The sequence below is a fragment of the Cnephaeus nilssonii genome (assembly GCF_951640355.1).
Source record: "Cnephaeus nilssonii genome assembly, chromosome: 9".
NCBI classification, from domain to species: domain Eukaryota; kingdom Metazoa; phylum Chordata; class Mammalia; order Chiroptera; family Vespertilionidae; genus Cnephaeus; species Cnephaeus nilssonii.
The window spans coordinates 11,247,450-11,267,110 of NC_137080.1; the positions used below are offsets into that span (position 1 = coordinate 11,247,450).

General features: G+C 36.5%; 1 protein-coding gene across 3 annotated transcripts; it reads right to left on the reverse strand.

The window, feature by feature from the left end:
* Window positions 1-56: 56 nt before the first annotated feature.
* ZUP1 (zinc finger containing ubiquitin peptidase 1) lies at window positions 57-18,275 on the reverse strand. 3 transcript variants are annotated; one of them, XM_079781251.1, is made up of 10 exons: window positions 18,035-18,275; window positions 15,933-16,508; window positions 14,170-14,280; window positions 12,073-12,191; window positions 10,058-10,226; window positions 7,992-8,180; window positions 7,208-7,373; window positions 3,885-4,036; window positions 2,094-2,314; window positions 57-1,881 (listed from the first exon to the last, which is right to left on the reverse strand). In XM_079781251.1, exons 1-10 carry the CDS (start codon window positions 18,246-18,248, stop codon window positions 1,834-1,836), a joined length of 1,965 nt encoding a protein of 654 aa, XP_079637377.1. In that variant the 5' UTR covers window positions 18,249-18,275; the 3' UTR covers window positions 57-1,833. The 3 variants fall into 3 exon arrangements, 2 of the variants coding, with proteins under 2 accessions (XP_079637377.1, XP_079637378.1); XR_013814022.1 differs by lacking the exon at window positions 57-1,881 and having other exon boundaries at window positions 2,176-2,314; window positions 7,213-7,373; XM_079781252.1 differs by lacking the exons at window positions 57-1,881; window positions 2,094-2,314 and adding an exon at window positions 4,479-4,586 and having other exon boundaries at window positions 3,919-4,036; window positions 7,213-7,373.
* Window positions 18,276-19,661: the final 1,386 nt, after the last annotated feature.

A 19,661-nucleotide genomic window follows, 5' to 3' on the forward strand; every position in this document is an offset into this window, starting at 1 on the left:
AAAGAACTTCCTCAGTGTCTTTCATCTTATAGAAAGTGGTTTGCAGAGATGGCTTGCTGGGATATTCAGAGACGTCAGAGTAATGTTCTCTATCACTACTTCTCTAAAACTGTATTTTCCTTCACTAAAAATGTATTTTTAAGTCCTGTATGTGCTAGGCACCCTGAGGCTACTGACTGGCAGTCTGCAGATTACTGAGCTACAGACACTGCTTATCAAATACTTCGAAGGTGCATTTATTCAGATTGTGCAGTTCAGGAAGCACTTCCAAGAGGCGGAGAACTAAAGGTAGGAAGTCCTAGGCAGCACCAACTATGTTTTGGTGAAGCCACTCGGGGCTAAAAGGAGCGGCACTTTGAGAGACGAGCCTGGAGAGGCAAGCAGGGCCCAGGTTGTGTGGGATGTTCGGATTTTATACATGAACAGGGAAAAGGACTCAACTAGGAAGGGACAAAATCCTATTTGTAAGGAACATTTGGCTTCTGTGAGGAAGATGGATGACAGAGAATCAAGACAGGGAGTCCAGTTAGCAGGTTATCTAGGTAAGAAGTAATGATGGCATGAAAAAGGATAACTGCATGGGGATATGAGGGGAAACCTGGTCACTAGTGTGAAGGACAAAATATTAGAAAGGATTATTTCTAGAATTTTCCAACTGGCAATATTATTCATTCTTGAAATGCAACTTTCAGTATTCAATGGTGTAGTGAATATTTATAAAACTTCATTCAAGTACATTCTTGTTCATTTTTCATGGTATAACAGGCAGTTGTTTTTCTTTTTTGTTGTTTAATATCCATTTCCTCATCCACCCCGATTTCCTTTCTAGAAATTGCCTCTGTCCAGGGCATACACCCTGGCATCAGATTCCTCTCGGGAATCTGAATTGTGAGCAGAGACATTCTACCTCGGCTCTTGCTATGAATCAGACCACAGTCGAGGAGTTGCCTTGGTTCCAGCAAAGTGCCCTAGTTACCAGTGGATTCTGTGAGCTTCTCTGACCATCTCTCAATGAATTTTCTTCTGCTTCAGTTGGCCAGAGTAGGATTCTTTTTTGCAACCTTACACAGCACAGCCAACATGAATCTGAAAGTTTCTTTCCTACAGGACACATTAAACACAAGACTCTAAATCTCAGTTGTATAGGTAAGAGTGTGAATATTGAACAAAAGCAAATCCCTCTTTTCAGAGCGACACCTGTTAAATATTAAGTTATTTCTAAGAGGTGAGAAGGGAATTTCATTAAATGTTTTACAACAGAAGAAAACAGAATGTTTTTAATTAAATTTATTGGGGTGACATTGATTAAATTTATTGGGGTGACACTGATTAATATGATATAGATTTCAAGTGTAATTTCTATGATACATGATCTGTATATTACATTGTGTACCCAACACCCAAACATTGGTAAGAATTTGAAAGTAAGACAGCCTGGGATTATGAAAAATTTTCCAGGCAAATTACTAATCTTGCAGTTTCAGCTTCCTCACACACTAATAATAACACTTGTCTCACAGAACTATTTTGAAGATTAAACTAATTAATACATGGAAAATACTAAGCATACCTAACATAAGAACCCAATAAATACGAAATATGACTATAATAGAAAATCAGTTTCTGAAACATGGGTAAGAAATACAAAACCCACAATGCAAACAAGATATTTTTCTAAATAATTTCTAAACAGTGAATCACTAATGATATATTTAGACATTTTAGAAACTAAAAGTTGAGTATTTAGAGAATTCACAGTTTCATAAGTTGCATTAAGGATTTAACATATGAATTGGGACATGAAGTTCCACACTCACTGAAATGCTTAATTCTTCAAGGAATCTTCTCGGCTGTAAACACTTGAGATGCTTGTCTCCTGGCCTTGAAACAAAATTTTAAAAAAATTGTTAATTGTAAGCAGAAATCAATTAGAATACATATTATTCTAATATTTTAAAAAATCTAAAAATAATTTCAAGATAATGAAAATTTCATAAGTAAAATTACAATTTTGAATTTAATAAATTAGAAATAAATATTTTAAAATCCAAGCCATAAAAAAAAATTAAATAAAATTCCAGATAAAGACTTACAATTTTCTCCTCTGCAGTAAGAACGCCCTCTACTGCCACTATCTGGTACTGTTTATGCTTTAAATTTCCCACAAATTTCCTAAGTTGCTTGAGACTGTTAGCCTCCATGTCTTGCTTCAATAGTTTCTGCATTTCTCGAGACAGACATCCAGGATCAAATACTAGTAAACATAACGTTCGGTTTTTTCTCTCTTCAATTCCAACAACTGTTCGACTATGACCTATCAAAAAATAAAATAACAGCTATACGTATATGATTTACTTACAGCCATACATACAGATATAAATAACTATGTACACACACACACACACACACACACTGAATACTCTCTCTGCGTATACAGAGTGTGTGCAAATTGGTGTTTAGAATATAAATATAGTTAGTCCCTCTGAAATAGAGTTATCTGACCTCGCTCATTCTTAAGACACAAGCATTCAGTTCTACTTCCTAACTTTCAGTTTTCCTTTGCTCAATTTTAGTTCTCTAAAGGCTTCATTACAAACAATTTTCTACTGTGTCACACATTTTAGTTTTTCTTCCCTAATCCCTTGATCCTTCCTATTCAAAGATCTCAACTGAAAGGATTTGAAAATTACCTACCATAAAACAAAACTCTAATGGTTCTAAAAGGTAAACAAAAATAAATTTATACTATATACTAGAACTTCAAAAGTTAAGCTTTACAGCGTGTATTGCTAAATGATGAAATTCCTAACAATTACTTTTCCTCATTCCTGTCAATTCAGATCACTCATTGAACATTTGTCAAACAGGCCTGTGCAGGGCACTAGTCCAGGAATCAGTGATACAGAGAAAGCGAACCAAACATTCCTGCCTTCATGGAACTCACATCACAATAGGAAGAAATCCTATCTAATAAAAGAGTAATATGCAAATTGACTGTCACTCCAACACACAAAGATGGCTGCCCCCATGTGGACATAAGATGGCCTCCACAAGATGGCTGGCAGGGGAGGGCAGTTGTGGGCGATCAGGCCAGCAGGGGAGGCCAGTTAGGGGTGACCAGGCCTGCAGGGGAGGGCAGTTGGGAGGGACCAGTCCTGCAGGGGAGGGCAGTTGGGGGGGACTACGCCTGCAGGGGAGGGCAATTAGGGGCAATCGGGCCAGCAGCGTAGTAGTTAGGCATCAATTAGGCTGGCAGGGGAATGGTTAGAGGGTGATCAGGCTGGCAGACAGAAGTGGTTATGGGCAATCAGGCAAGTGAGCGGTTGGGACCCAGCAGTCCTGGATTGTGAGAAGGATGTCCTACTGTCCGTTTAGGCCTGATCCCAGGCAGTAGGACATCCCTCAAGGGGTCCCAGATTGGAGAGGGTGCATGCTGGGCTGAGGGACGCCCGCCCCCCGCCCATGCACGAATTTCGTGCACTGGGCCTCTAGTACTCTATAAGCAAGGTAAGTAAGGAAAGTATATACTATACTATATCTAAAAAAATAAAGCAGGGAAAAGGAATAAGAAATGTCAGTGGTGAGAAGTTGGGATAATGAGATGAACTTTTAGATAAGGTGTAAGACCTTTTAGATAAGGTGGAAAAAAATAAGGGATAAACAATAAAGGAAGAGTGAACCAGCAGCTCTGAAGATACTGGGGGTATCATCTTTCATTACCCAGGAATAGATGGAAATGAAAATGAAACTATGAAAATCAGATAGACTACTGTCACCATACACCCCATGATCAGACTTTTAACCTGTCCTAAAGCAAAAGCTAACTCTTTGTCATATAAAGATATACTTGTAAGTTACAGTTAATATCTCTGAGTTGCACTAACCTTGATGTTGCAGATAGATAGGAGGTTTAGATGTACACACTACTTTTGGACCCCCTTCCCTCTCTGTAGAATAATAGTTCAGTATCCATTCAAACAGGCGAGGGTGCGTACCCAAAGGACCAGTTGACTTGTGAAAATCCACAATGCGGCACCTAGAAAAAATGGACAGAATAAATTATTTAGAGAATATCTTAAAAATCATTTTCATCAGTGGAATTAATAATACAAAATAATTCTTAGTTTAAAACTAATTCTATCTTATTTTACTAAGAAAACAAATGCAAATTTTATTGTTTATATAAAAAACTCACTTTATGAGGAAATAAATAACTTCATAATAAAGTTGATGACTGATAATTAAAGTTAAAAAGATTTTCTGACATGCAAAATCTCCATGAATAAATGAGATTTTTAAAAATCACCTACATAAAATCCAAGACATAGCCTTTATTCTAAAGCCTCTGAACCTCATTATCAATTAGAAGCCAACTTTTAATTTTAATTCCTCGACAACCATTCACATTTATCAAAAATATCCTGAGTATTTTTCCTGTCAGCTCTCTCAAATTCCAATAATAAAAAAGAAAAGAATACCTGTAAAAATCAGAAAAACCTGTGTACCCCATCTATACACCTATCTATTGATCTCCTATTTGGCACCAGACTCCGGTTGTGGTATTGTTTCCTCAAGAGGAAGTCAACCTTGAATAAACAAAATTATTTTAACCAGTGTGTACACTTTTCAACAACTATTTTAAAAAGTCAGGTATAAACAAAAGCACTTTAAATACTTTATTTTCACTTTAAAGTATAGCATAGATATCCTGTCCTTGTGTCTGTTGGCAATAAAATTTCCAAACTGTAATGGTTGTCATTTTAACTTCATTAAGTTTAATGTTGGTAACTTTCAAACTGATTAGTACTGAGTTTTAAATGTTGAAATCAAGTTTTGGATAGTTGTTAAAAAGTAGAAATGACTTTTGGGTTAGCAGTTGACTGCATGTTTATATTTAGGAATGTAAATAGAACCCAACAGAGTATAATTCATGGAGTGCAAAAGGAAGACATTTAAATAACTAGCAAATAAATTCAGGTTCATTAATAAAAAGGCTTTATTCGAAGGAAGACTAAACTATTTCAGGTACCAAGAAAAGGCTGGATACATCAGGTATTTTAGATGGAAATTTTCCTTTTCTTAAAACTTTTATAAACACTCAAACATGATATAGTACATATAATATGAATGTGTGAACAGATTGGCATAAAGAAAAAAAGAAAGAAAAAAAAATTTAGAGGACATAAAACTAGTCCCTTCAATTTAAATCGTTCAAGTAAGTTATACACACATTTGTTATTTAATTATTTAAAAATTTTAAATATTTTTAGCAATAAATCTATCAACTAATATGGTAGAAATAGTATAAAACACTGGATAAATTACCTAGGAACAAACATAAAAGAAACTATGGAGTCATGAAGCTTAAGGCAAATTTTCCATTAAAGATGATCAAAGGCATCTATCTCTGTTTCCTCTTGAAAGCCCAACAACAAAATACTGAAGAAGGAAATGACTTAAACACTCAAGGAAAAAGAGAATGGGACAGATAAGAACCGGTCACACAATTCTGAAAAATGGAAAACTGAAAGCTTAGAGGCCAAGGTATTGGGGAGAGTAGTAATGGGGACAACAATATGAGATTAACTGGAAGTTTGCATAAAGAAGGCAAATCACTTTTCACTTCCAACACACACACACACACACACACACACACACACACACACACACACACGCAGGAGCTGTAGCAGAAAAGTGGAGAAAGAACTCTTCTCTGAATGGCCTCTGAGAAAAGATCTCTCTCTCTATACTGATATTTGAGAGTTCCCCAACCAAATAGCAAGTTTCCACCTAAGACTCCTTAAATGAAGTCTGTTACTCTGCAAACCCCATGCAATCCTACAAAACCTCCAATCAGCTTTTTAGTGCCTCGTTCCTCACTCTAGGAATAGAGAATTAAGGATTTACAAAAGGTAGAATGCCTTCAAAATGGAAAAGACTAAAATAAATAGATATGGAAAAAATTAACATGGAGGAAATGAAAGTTTAAGGAACAGAAAGATACAAAGTGTTGGGAAAAAAATTTTGCAACCATATAAGAATAGGAGTCTATGAAACTTTACCCCTTAGAATTAAAAACATGATTGCTAAAGTAACATTTCAATAGAGTAGTTGGGAGATAAAGTTGAGTGAATCTAAACAGTAAAACAGCCCTAACCGGTTTGGCTCAGTGGATAGCGCGTCGGCCTGTGGACTGAAGGGTCCCGAGTTCGATTCCGGCCAAGGGCATGTACCTTAGTTGCAGGCACATCCCCAGTAGGAGGTGTGCAGGAGGCAGCTCATCCATGTTTCTCTCTCATCGATGTTTCTAACTCTCTATCACTCTCCCTTCCTCTCTGTAAAAAAATCAATAAAATATATTAAAAAATAAACAGTAAAACAAAAAGCAAATATTAAAAAAAAGACACGACCAATAAACTTCCAGTTAACCTCTGAGCTCTTACTACATTCCAATCACAGTTCCAAGCGCTTTATTATTATCTCATTTGATTATCACTATAACTCTATGAAGGAGTTACTATTTATATGTTCCTTTATCAATGGTAGAACTAGGATAGAAATACTCTATAAATAAGATAAATAAGGGTACAGACAAATGAAATCACAGAGCAGGTAGATAGGAAAGCTGGAAGCAATTACAGGCATCTGACTCCAAAGTCCAAGCTTTTAAACACTATACTGAGATCTTACAATTCACCATTCCAGATTAGAAAGGAAAAACAAATCTCCACACAATGTATCCAAATCCCACATTCCAGGTGAAATTTCATAATATCAGGGCTAACACAAGATGCAAAAGACTTCCAAATAAAATCAAATCAGCAAAAATATTTATACAGTCTTGATGTAAACTCTAACTTTAACTTAATAAAAGCTGAGATTTAACCATGTTAGAAGGATTGAGAGTGAACAGGTGGAAAATGTAAGGGGAATGCAGTAGACAATGTCTAAAACTGATAAACCAAGAAAAAAAAGCATGAAAGCATATTATTTAAAAACGGGAATGACAGCTGCTTCCGATAAAGACTAGAAAATGGAAAGGAGCATGAGATAGGAAATGAATTTATTATTTCATATAAACATTTTAGTGTTACTTAAATTTTAATTTTTAACTACTGCTTTGATAGAAAAACAATAAAAAAACAAACCCAGAAACAAAAAAACCTCCCAGATGTGACAATATCAACTTGGCTTTTTAGGTACATACTTTACCCTTAGGGAGGTCAGAAGTGTATATATTTCACATGCTCCAATCCAGGCCTTCGTTCCCTGTAGCCTGTCATTAAGTTGAGAGGCACCCTGAGGATCAAAACCTTCTCTCCATGCATCTTCAATCATAGACTGAATTTTTGGAATACAAGGAACTGCCATACCTAAAATCATTCAAGCAAACATGTTACATGGCAGTTATTAAAGTGCTGAGTAATATCATTTAGCAGTACACCATTTACTCTAGAGGAGTTTAAGACAGTTATTGCTGACATCTTTTATTGTATCAGTTTCGCTTCCTCCAACCAGAATTCAGGTTTTTAATGTAAATATCCTAAAGTATTTCTTCCTCAAAGCCATTAAGTGTCCCTACTATACATTATTTCATGTACAGCATGTACTCTACAGGAGCCTACAACACAGTTTCTAAGAGTTATTCTTGACATTTTCTATTGTATTGGTTTCTCTAAATGTAAATATCCAAAATACTTCTTCATTAACCTTTTGCACTCGGATGTCGAGTGTGACGGTTATTAATGTATCAATAATTTGAAATATAAAAAAATCCAAATAAATAAGTTTGTATGAAAAGAAACTCCAGATTTTATTCTACTGCCGCGCTTTGTAAAATCTGGGGTATTTAAAAAATTAAATCCCGAGTAGAATAAAGGAATCGAGAAAAAAGCAAGCACGTGCAAAGGGTTAAAGCTATTAACTGTGCCCACTATATTTTAATTCATCCCATATCATATGACAAATTCAAAGTACTGTCCTTCACATACCTTTCAAGCAATCATCGTAAGTATCATTTTGTAATAATGATGACAGTAGCATTTGGAAATTTCTGTAACCACAACCCCAACCTTTGTCACCAGGAGAGGAATGAAAGTGATCCACGGCTGCAGAAAGCCACACACGCCTGACATCTGGGGCAGCATTCTGATAATGCTGATAAAGTGCTTCAATAATCCCTACGGCAGAAGAGAGATTGAGAAGATTTAGAAGAATTAGTTACTTTCCTATGGCTGCCTAATATATTTCTAATATCAATCTGTCCCTCAAGTGCCACATCTAAATTTTGTCAATTCCATCTCTTTTTTCTTTTTACTGGTGTAACCTTAGTTCATGTCCCGCTTTGCCATTAAATCAATCACTTCTAAACTTCAAGACAGCTTATCAAAAGGACATAGTACATTTTAGGGCTGTGCTCTGTAATCTTTTACATTTATATTTATTTTAAATTACATGTAAATTAGTGGTTCTTTAGTAATTCTTAAATATATGAACACTTAGAAATTAAAAAATGACACAAATTAAAAATAGATGTTTTAATATTTTCTTACTGTATACCCAATGAATCATATTACACATTTCCTAGGATCTCCTATTTCACATAGAAACCTTTTTACATGGAGACCCTTAGAGAAGTATAAGGGGAGAAAGTACAGATTCATTAAATGGTACTAAGATAAATAAGCAATAAGAAAATAAAGTATTGTTATAAAGGGAAAATATTTGATCCATACCTTTTCTTTCTCTTCTCCCTCTTTCTCTCTCAGATACACATATGTACAAATAAATTCCAAGTGGATTAAAGTCAAAATATGAAAAGCAATTTTTCATAAAATATATAAATTAAAAAAGAACATGATCTCAAGGATGGGGGAGTTTCTTAAAAATGACACTTTTACAGTAATTCGAAAGGATATATGTAAGTAGGGAAGCAATCCAAGTGCCCATCAACAGATGAGTGGATAAAAGCTGTGGTACAAATACACAATGGAATATTACTCAGCCATAAAAAAGAATGAAATCTTACCACTTGTGATAACATGAATGGGCCTGGAGGGTATTATGCTAAGTGAAATAAGTCAGTCAGAGAAAGACAAATACCATATGATTTCACTTGTATGTGGAATCTAAAGAGCAAAATAAATGAACAAAATTGACACAAACCCATGCATACAGAGAACAGACTAATGATAGTCAGAGGGAAAAGGAGTTAGACTCAGTGAAAAAGTTGAAGGGATTGAGAAGTACAAATTGGTAGTTATAAAACAATCATGGGGATGTAAAGTACATCATAGGGAATATACCAGCAGTCAATAATATTATAATAGGTAGATACTTCAAATATTTGGGAGACCACTTTGTAAAGTATGATTGTCTAACCACTATGCTGTAAACCTAAAACTAATACAAAATATCATTAAGTATAAACTGTAATTGAAAAATAAAATTTAAAAAATAAATATACCACATATGAAATTTAAAGGCAAAATTATAGACTTGAAGAAGATATTTATACCTCATAAAATCAACAAAGAATTAGAATCCTGATGTTCTTGAAGGACTTGCACAAATTAATAAGAAAAAGAAAAACAATCCAACAGAGAAAAGGACAAATGAATGGAATAGGTTATTTCTTGAAGAAACTACCTCAGGAATAAACAAAGAAATGCAAATTATATCATTTCGTGCCCTAAAGGCCAAAATTATATAGTGCCACCATACAAAGTGTGAGTGAGAATACAGATGCAAATGTGGATTTTGACCACTTTGGCAAACAATTCCATAATAACCGTAATGAAGTTAAAAAGTTCATTTTCCAAATACAGAGTAAATTAACACAATATAAAAGTGAATTATTTTTAGGTAACTATTTACTGTAAGAACAGAAGTTTAGAACTTTTAAAACAACACATTTTAAAAAATTATTTGAACACAGTCTCACCTAAACCTATATAAATTGTGGATTATTAAAATTAGGCAAAATTCAAGTAATTCTGATTATTACTTCGGTGATACATAGAATATTAAAACCATGATTTTGATTTTAAGAACTCACCAGAAGTTTTTGTTTTCCCATCATCAATACCAATAGCTAGTGATTCCATCATATCAGCTTTTCTTCTGTGAAATTCAGATGGATGCATTCTTCCACTATTTACTTCTCTCTCCATACTTCGTAGTAGCTGCTGTTTGTACCCTCCAGAATTATCTAAACCATATTGTCGCTATTGAATATAAAACAAATAACTTAATTTTTATGTCCCTTTGCCTCAGTGTGGAAGGAAACTTACCATAATTTCACTTATCTGGAAATGCATTTTGAAACATTTTGGTTTACAGACTTTTATAAAAATCAATTTAAAGATTTTTGTGAAAAATAAATCACAATCATACAAAATCCCTGAATTAGTAAAAGCCTTCTCTATAAACAACCATCATGGCAAGAGACTTGCTTTTCTTGTAGTAGAGAAGCCTGTTTTCCTACTAAAAGTACAAGGCAGACGAGTTCTGAACATACTGATGATTTTTGCAAGGAAATCTGTCAGTACTTGTTATTTGGTTCCCAAGCTAGTCTACAAAGGCCTACTTAATTCATAATTCATTCAGGCATTCATTCTACATAGTAAATGAACTATGTTTTTGCACAAGGAACAGAGAATCTCAAAAAATATGTATAAAACAGCCTTCTTGGAAAAAGTTTCTGAGATCTAAACAACTAATTTGCAAAGGGAATAAAAAATTCCCTTTAATATTGGGAAGCTTTTTGTATTTATAATGTGCAAAATTACATAAGGCAAGAAGAGTTGTGAAAAAACAATTTTCTCTTCTGAATCCTGGTGGGAAAATATTTTGCAAGTAAATGAATCACCAATGAGAAAAATAGTCAAAATTAGATATTCTAAGGTGAGAATTAAATTTTCTCTCATATTGCCATGTGTGAGATGCCTGAGAAAAAAGTCAGAGGTCAAATAAGTTTGGGAAAATTATGATCCTATCTAATAAAGAGGGAATATGCTAATTGACCCTAACGCTGTCATAAAGATAGTGGCACCCACAGCCAATAAGGAGGGAATATGCTAATTGACTGCCCTGCCCTCAAAGATGGCAGCACCCACAGCCAATAAGGAGGAAATATGCTGACTGTCACACCCTCAAAGATGGTGGTGCCCACAGCCACAAGATGGCGGCACCCAGTCCCCTCAGTCCCTCTGGGGTACGTCTGCCCCCGGATTCTCCCAGTCCCCTCAGCCCCCCAACCCTCAGGGCTGGCCCGAGGTGCATGAAAGCCTCGGATGGCGGCTGCCCAAGGCTCAGGTAACCAGGGCCGGCCGAGGCTTGCGCTGCTGGCAGTGGCAGCAGCAGAGGTGTGATGGGGCGTCACCTTTCCCTGATCGCTGGGTCGCCTCCCGCCCATGAGGGCTCCTGGACTGTGAGAGGGGCAGGCCAGGCTGAGGGATCCCCCTCCAGTGCATGAATTTTCATGCACCAGGCCTCTAGTATGCACAATAAAAGGATTTGATATGTACTCAAGTATTTAACCTGTTCTTTTATTTTTCAATTGCAGCTTACATTCAATATTATTCTGTATTAGTTTCAGGTGTATAGAATAGTGGTTAGACAACATATACTTTACAAAGTGTTCCCCCTGATATTTCAAGTACCTACATGGCACCATATATTATGAGTCTTGGTTTCTTAATTTGCCCCATCAACTTAACCATGGGTTTGAATCTAAGCTTTTCATTTAATACTGCCTGATCCTGAGTAAGTTAAGCTGCTAAGCACTATTTGTCTTCATTTGTAAAAAAAAAAAAGAGGTTTAATATAATTTCTCCAGAGCTGAGTTGTTGTGAAGAGTTTGGATATGATATGTGAGGTGTTTACCCTAGTACATGACCAGAATGAGTACTTACAAATGGTAGCTGTTAGGAACTATAAAATACATGTTAAAAAATATTTAGTATAATAATGAGGACAAAAGCAATAGGCTGAAGTCTTGACAGCATATCTGAAAATTTAAGAATTCTACCAAACCAAAATATTAAAATATAATAGTTATAATTTATGTACCTGTAGCTTCTGAAATTCTTCCCTTTCTTGTCTTGATTCTTCAGATCTCTTTCTGTCTTCTTCTGCTTGAAGGTGGTGAGCCAATTCCAGGTCTCTAGAACATTGGACTCTATCCATGCCTATTAGATATTTTAGTGTTTAGAATAAAATAACTACTGAAATCAAAGCTCATTTATTACATGTTAATATATATGTATATTTTAAAAAGGAGTAAATGCTATTATTTTGCCATTTGTTCATGCCTATGATGTCACAGAAATTGAAAGTACCAAGTTAGCAGAACTTAAACTACCGTACTTCTGTAAGAGTATAGCCTCCATTTAAATAACTAACATTCACTGAGTGTTTAGGTTGAGACAAGGACTTTCCATTTATTATCTCATTTGGAACCCTGTAACAACCTTAGGAAGATAGGTACTATTATCTTGTGAAGAAACCCAAACTTAAGAGAAATTAAGCCACATCCTTCATTGGTGTTCCTTATTAATACAAATCAGATAGATTGGTTTAAAAAAAATCTGGGAAGGAAATAATAAAGAGCATAAAAATATGTTTGCAAAATACAGGTATCAGATCAGACAGGTATTAATTATAGTACATCTTGCCCTTTTTCCCTTCTATCCAGTGATCCACAGATCCATTAGCCAGTGGCTTCCGGCCAGTATCTTATCTTCTTGATCCCCCAATTTGGTGGTTTTATTAATAATGTATCTGACTATTCTTTCTTTCCTTTCCAATCTCTCAAGCCTCCACTACATCTTCCTATTTGGTCCCCACTTCTATTGTTGGAGATATGCAATTTACAACAGACTTGTAGTGTACTTCTGAAGCTATCTACAGTGATATTAGTATATTCAGACCGTATCTTTCTCTCATTACCCATTACAGGCTTACAGAATAATTTATGCACCAATACAAAGCCTATCCATAAACAAAGTATGAATTATCAGATACTCAGCTCCAGAGGATTATTCTTCCACAACAGTTAGTAAAGAACAGAGTAGAAAACTGTTTCATCTTTTCTACACTAATTCTCATCTTGGGATTAGTCTTGAGTGAGCAGGTAAAGCTGTCTGTCCATGGAGATAACTGGCTGGTACTAGGATCAATGACACTGAATACTAAGGCCCCTGTATTAACAGGTAGTATCTATGTACCTAAAGAAACTAAAATTCATTAAAATACAATTAGTTTCTCTTAGGGTTTATGTTATATTTTGTTTCAGTAGGACTGTGCAACTCATATAGGATATTTCCACTTCTATTTTCACTAGTCACCATAGTGATTACTAAATAATACCACATTAAAAAAATAGGGCACAGAGGAAAACTTTCATGTCACTTATAAAACTAGTAAGTGGTAATGTAAAAAGTTGGGCTAGCAGCTAGAAAGACACTTGAAAAAACTTTTTAGTCACATAGCTCACATTCTTTTTAAAAATTGTGCTATATGGCAGCATCCTAGTTCACTAACAATTTTGGCTGACCCAATGTTAAATTCAGTTACTTCTAACTGCTGAAAAAATGGCTTCAACTTACAAATCAAATTGATTTTGAAAACTGCCTAATATTTCACTGTCTTTTAAATATTGGTACTCTGGGGCAAAACCCTGGATGCACACCTCTAGTTCAGTTGTTGGTCACAACAGTTTATTCTTCACAAGTTTTCTACCAAGAAACAAAACAAAACACTTTTTAGCCCAGCCAGCTTGGCTCAGTGGTTGAGCACTGACCTATAAACAAGGAGGTCACAGGTCGATACCTTGTCAGGGTACATGCCCAGGTTGCGGGCTCAGTCCCCAGTGTGGGGTGTGCAGGAGGCAGCCAATCAATGATTCTTTCTCATCGTTGATGTTTCTATCTCTCCTCCCTCTCCCTTCCTCTCTGAAATCAATAAAAATATATTAAAGACAAACAAAAAAACTACCCCAACTTCTTTTGAAAAGTTGGAACTAGATTTGAATTCTTTAAAGGGACAGACTTATTTTTGACCAATATGCTTTTTTTCTATATATATCACTAATCTAAAAATTAGATATGTGTCCTAGGAAGTGGAAATTAAATAATGACATTCTTATTTTTAAACATATAAACATACCTTGTCTAAAGCTGCTTTCTTCCAAATGCAAGTCAACATGTTCCTGGAGAATATGGTAATTTGTACAGATGAGCCCACACATAGGGCAGTCGTACAATGGTTGATCACAGTCTGTATTAGAGATATAATTCAATTGGTTTTATTTAGAAAACATTTAGATTTTCACCCCAAGTCAAAGGCTGTTTGGTTTCTTGCCAAAAAATTTCTACAATTTGAAATGTCAAGTGTTTGAATGTTCCTCCTATGTGACGGTTTGAAGCCACACTTTAAATGATATAAATTTACAGACATGCTTCAGCATACTCTCTTTTCCTACTTTCATCTTCTTTTAACCAGCACATAAGAAAAAATTTAAAAACAAAAAGGAAAAATTTGATGCAGCATATGCATACTCAATTTAGGAAAGAACTTGGAAATGTTAATTATATTATCAGTATGATAATAATAATAATAAAGCTACAGAGCCTACCAAGATAAGCTAGAACACTAAGTATTTTTCTTTCAGTTTTGAGATATAACTGATATACAGTGCTGTATAAGTTTAAGGTATACAGCATAATGACCTGAGTTACACATATTGTGAAATGATTACCAAAATAAGTTTAGTTAGTATCCATAACATATAGAAATGAAAAAAAAATTTCCCCCATGTGATGAGAACTTTTAGGATTTACTCTTACTCTGTAGCAACTTTTAAATATACCATGCAGCAGTGTTAGCTCTAGTCATCATATTGTATATCACATCCTCAGAGCTCATTAAATATCTTACAACTGAAAGTTTGTACCTTTGGCCACCTACATCCAATTTCCCCACCATTTACCTCTGCCTCTAGTAATCACAAATTGAATATCTTTTTCTGAGTTTGGTGTTTTATTTTTTAGATTCCATATGTAAGTGAGACTGTACAGTATTTGTTTTTTTATGTCTGACTTATTTCACTTAGCATAATGCCATCAAGGTCCACCCAGGTAAATACAAATGGCAGGATTTCCTTTTCATGGCCAATATCCTACTGTATATATAAGGTGTCCATAAAAAATGTATACACACACTTTGAATAATTATAAAGGCAGTGTTAAAATACAACTCATGCCCTAGCCGGGTTGGCTCAGTGGCTACAGCGTCAGCCCTCAGACTTAAGGGTCCTGGGTTCGATCCTCAGTCAGAGAGCACATGTGGAGGCAACCAATCGATGTGTCTCTCACATAGATGTTTCTTTCTCTCTGTCTCTCCCCCTCCCTTCTACTCTCTCTAAAAATCAATGGAAAAATATCCTCAGGTGAGGATTAACAGTAAAAGATGTTCATCACACGTTACTACGGACTTGCAAATTAAAATAAGATACTACTACACACATTAGAATGGCCAAAATCTGGAACATGGAAAACAAACACCAAATGCTGGCAAGAACTGAAATCACAGTATGTTTTCTGATCACAATTAAATCAAACTAGAAATCAATAACAAAAAATCAGTCTGAAACAGTCCAGATGCCATTCAGTTGATGTTGTCTTTCTCTCCAGAAAGGTAATAAAATGACTCTTAAGGTAGCCAAAACATTTATTATCTGCATCTATATTCTTTCCTATTATTCTATTGAATTGTATTGTACTGCAACCACTGCAAATAAACAATGCTATAGATAAAGACTGATTTTTCAAACATGGTTGTAGTAATCTGATTTACAAATTAATTTTTAGGGCACCACATGTTAACTGGAACGTAACATTAGTTGTTATTATATAAAATGAACACTTTACCTTCTACTGGAGCATCTAAAAGATTGGCATGATTTGTTTTCACATGAGTTTCCATATCTTGAGTACAATCTTCTATTTTCCCACAGAATGGACATTCAGGAGGACTATACACTGTGTCATAAATTGATCCTTTTATTTTGGATAGGTCACACTGTTTTTCCTTACTTCCCAGGAATTTTCTAGATTCAGTCAAGTTCTCTGAATAAAAGGCTTTATGTTCTAAAGTGCCATCCTTTGGCAGGCCTTGAGCTGAAATTTTTGGGTGATTAGATGCACAGGGTGAATGAATACTTGAATTAACTTCCATTCTACTCTGCTGGGTGTTGTCCTTCCTGTTATCTAAAGTTCCACAGTGTATGGTATTGATCCTCTCAAAGTTCCTTCCTAATTCATTTTGTTCAAAATGAGCAGTTTCAATATGGAAACACATTTCATCATAATTCACACCTGACAATTTGCAAAATGGACATATAACTTCATTTTCCATGTGAACAATTAGGAGATGAGCCTTCATGTCTGGTTCTGAGGTTACTGTTTCACCACAAATATCACAAGAAAGCATGGTACATTCGGTAGCTAGAAAAGAACACAATGTTATTTTAAGTTAGAGAACAAGAGTTGAAAACAAAATGCATTTTATAAAATGATTTGGAACAATTAAGTTTATCTAAAACTGGACTATTTAGGTGAAGACATTTTCAATGTACTTATTGTTCCTCAAATATACAAACTTATTAATAAATCTCAACCAAAATTTCCCTGTGTTTCAATTTAATGAGTCTAATAAAACAAAGGCAATAATAATAATGAAAATTAAAATAATTTTTCAACTATTTCAAAAAGTGCGGTCTGAGGTAGAGAGAAAGTAACATTTATAAAATTGTCAAAAAACACACAAATTGTCCAGGGAAGCCCTATCCGGTTTGGCTCAGTGGATAGAGTGTCCGCCTGCAGACTGAAGGGTTCCAGGTTGGATTCCCGTCAAGGGCATGTACCTTGGTTGTGGGCACATCCCCAGTAGGGGGTGTGCAGGAGGCAGCTGATCGATGTTTCTCTCTCATCGATGTTTCTAACTCTATCCTTCTCCCTTTCTCTCTATAAAAAAAATCAATAAAATATATATATTTTTTAAAAAAATTGTCCAGGGGAGATAAATCAGGTAAGAGAAAACAAGGAAGCCTCATCAAGATGTATCTGAATACAGAAACTTAAAGTTGTTAACAATGGGGAGGGTAAATAAACACATCTTAACGACGGCAGGTAACAGTTAAAGAGCTGAAGATATCTCAAACTAGTGTAAGCATCATTATTATTCTACATGGAGTAAACCCTAGCGCAGGGATGTCACCACACCCGAAAATGGTTAGCCAGCGTGCTCACCCAGTCAGCTCCAGAGCTGCACTCTCAATCTGAAGAACAGAAGCCGACTGAGCAGAGTAGAAGAGAGCCCGATTCCAGAGTCTAGAGAACTGGATTATAATCTCTGGTTTCATAATCTTAGGGAAAACATCTCACCTCTTGGAGATTAAGGTTTATAAAACGAGCTGCACGAAGTCAGCAGTCACTTTTGAGTTCTGTGGACTAACCCAGCACTAGCTACCGACAAGTGGTGATTTTGTTAAGAAATAACTTTTTAAAAAGCAGCCACCGCCACAACCTTCCTACCACAGACTATTCAGCTACGAATTATTGAAAAGAAAACAGGAAAAGAAAGATAAGGAAACTATTCCCATCATTTAAATAAACGTAGTTTTATAAGAACTTCCTAGGCTGTCCTTATTTTTCTCATTTCCCTTCCGACAAGTGAAAACAGTTCCTGGTTTTAGAAGGAACCCCCTCCCCCCGGGGGGAAAGAAAGTCTCACCACGAGAGTTTCTCTTCCCGTGGCTGGGACACGGCTAGACGCGGAGGCGCTCAACTCCCTTCCTATGGAAACCCGCTTGGGGCGGCAGTGCTGGCGGGCAAGTGGCAGAGGCGCGGCAAGGGCCACGTCTGCCCAGGTTCGCGCCCACGTCCCGAGCCGGGCCTCGAAACCAGCTCAGACACCAACCGGGTCAACGCTCTGCGCCGGGGAAATGGAAGTTGGGACCGTCGGTACCTACCTCCGGCCCGGCGGCCCGGCCGCGGCCACCCTACCCCAGGCTGGGCTTCCACGTCGGGTCCCGCAGGTGAAACCGGCTGCCCGCAGAGGACCGTGCGCCGCGTCGATGACCTTGCCCGGCCCGAGAGACGAAGGCAGGCGGCTCTCTCCACCCAGAGATTCACAGTCAACCGAGGAAAGGACCTGCGACTCCTGAAGGCTTCGGTTTCCAGCATCACATTCAAAAAAGCCTTTCCTCCGGTCCCCGGAAGGGAAGGACTCCCAGAATGCACCGCTCCACGCCCGGCTGAGTTGTAGTGCATTCTGGGAGTCGTAGTCTTTTCCCACCTCCCCTCAGGGTCCGGACTCCTAACGAAAGGGGAGAGACTGGGCTCTGACATCTTTCTGAAGGAAAGGGCGGGTCCTAGAGCACTGCAGGAGTCCACAGAGTGAGCATTAAAATGCTACCAGATGTCACACTCCAAACTGCGCTCTGCTGGTGGAGGGTGACTGAGAGTTCTTCTTCTTTTTTTTTTAAATATATTTTATTGATTTTTTTACAGAGAGGAAGAGAGAGGGATAGAGAGTTAGAAACATCAATCAGCTGCCTCTTGCACACCCCCTACTGGGGATGTGCCCGCAACCAAGGTACATGCCCTTGACTGGAATCGAACCTGGGACCCTTAAGTCCACAGGCCAACGCTCTATCCACTGAGCCAAACAGAAGACGAGTTCTTGCCTCAAGGTTACAAGAGCACACATATCTTTTTTCTATAGTTCAGCCCTTATTTCATTGAACAAATATTTAATGAGCGTCTATTAGTAAAGCATTCTGCTTGGAACTGGAGCTGCAGTAGAAATCAAAATACACAAAAATCCAGGCCATCTGAATCTTACATTCTGAGGTAGAGAGAAAATGAACAAATAAATAAACTGATCACGGTAAGTGCTGTAAGGGAAATAAAACTGGGTTAGTTATAGAAAGGACAAATGTAGGTAGCAAAGGTCTTTCTGAAGAGGTGAGTGTGCTTATGAACAACCTTGTACCAACAGGAGGAAGAGCATTCCAGGCAGAGAAAATGATAAGAAGAAGACAGCCTCCAAGACTGGAGCAAAAAGAACATTTTGTGAGCTGAGCGTAATGTTCTAGAAGTGGTTACAACATGAAGTCAGAGTTGTAGGCAGGGGTCAAATCATGTAGGGTCTTGTAGAAAACTACTGGAGTATTCAAATGGGAGAGTGGCATGATCTGATGATGTACAATGTATATTTTAGAAATCATTCTAGGTGTTGAGTAGTTAAACATGGCAAACTGAACATGTACATTTATATACCCTGCCTCTCAAAATCTACTAAAATGACAGTAAAATAATAAAAAATAAAAGCTAATAAGATTTTAACAAAATTTGGAAGCTAAAAAAAAGGATGAATGAGTAGTAACTAACTTAGCTAAGCATAGAAATTCACTAAAAACAAGTCACTTCATATGCCAGAAGTCTGGAGATGTTCAGAATTAAAGCCCAGATACTTCCAAGAAAGATGTTAAATTTGGGCCTGAAAAGAGGAAAATTTTGCTGAAATTCTGTATACGGAGCACTTAGAAGGTTATCTCCAGATGTCCTCTATCATGAGGTTGCTAAGTAGCTCCT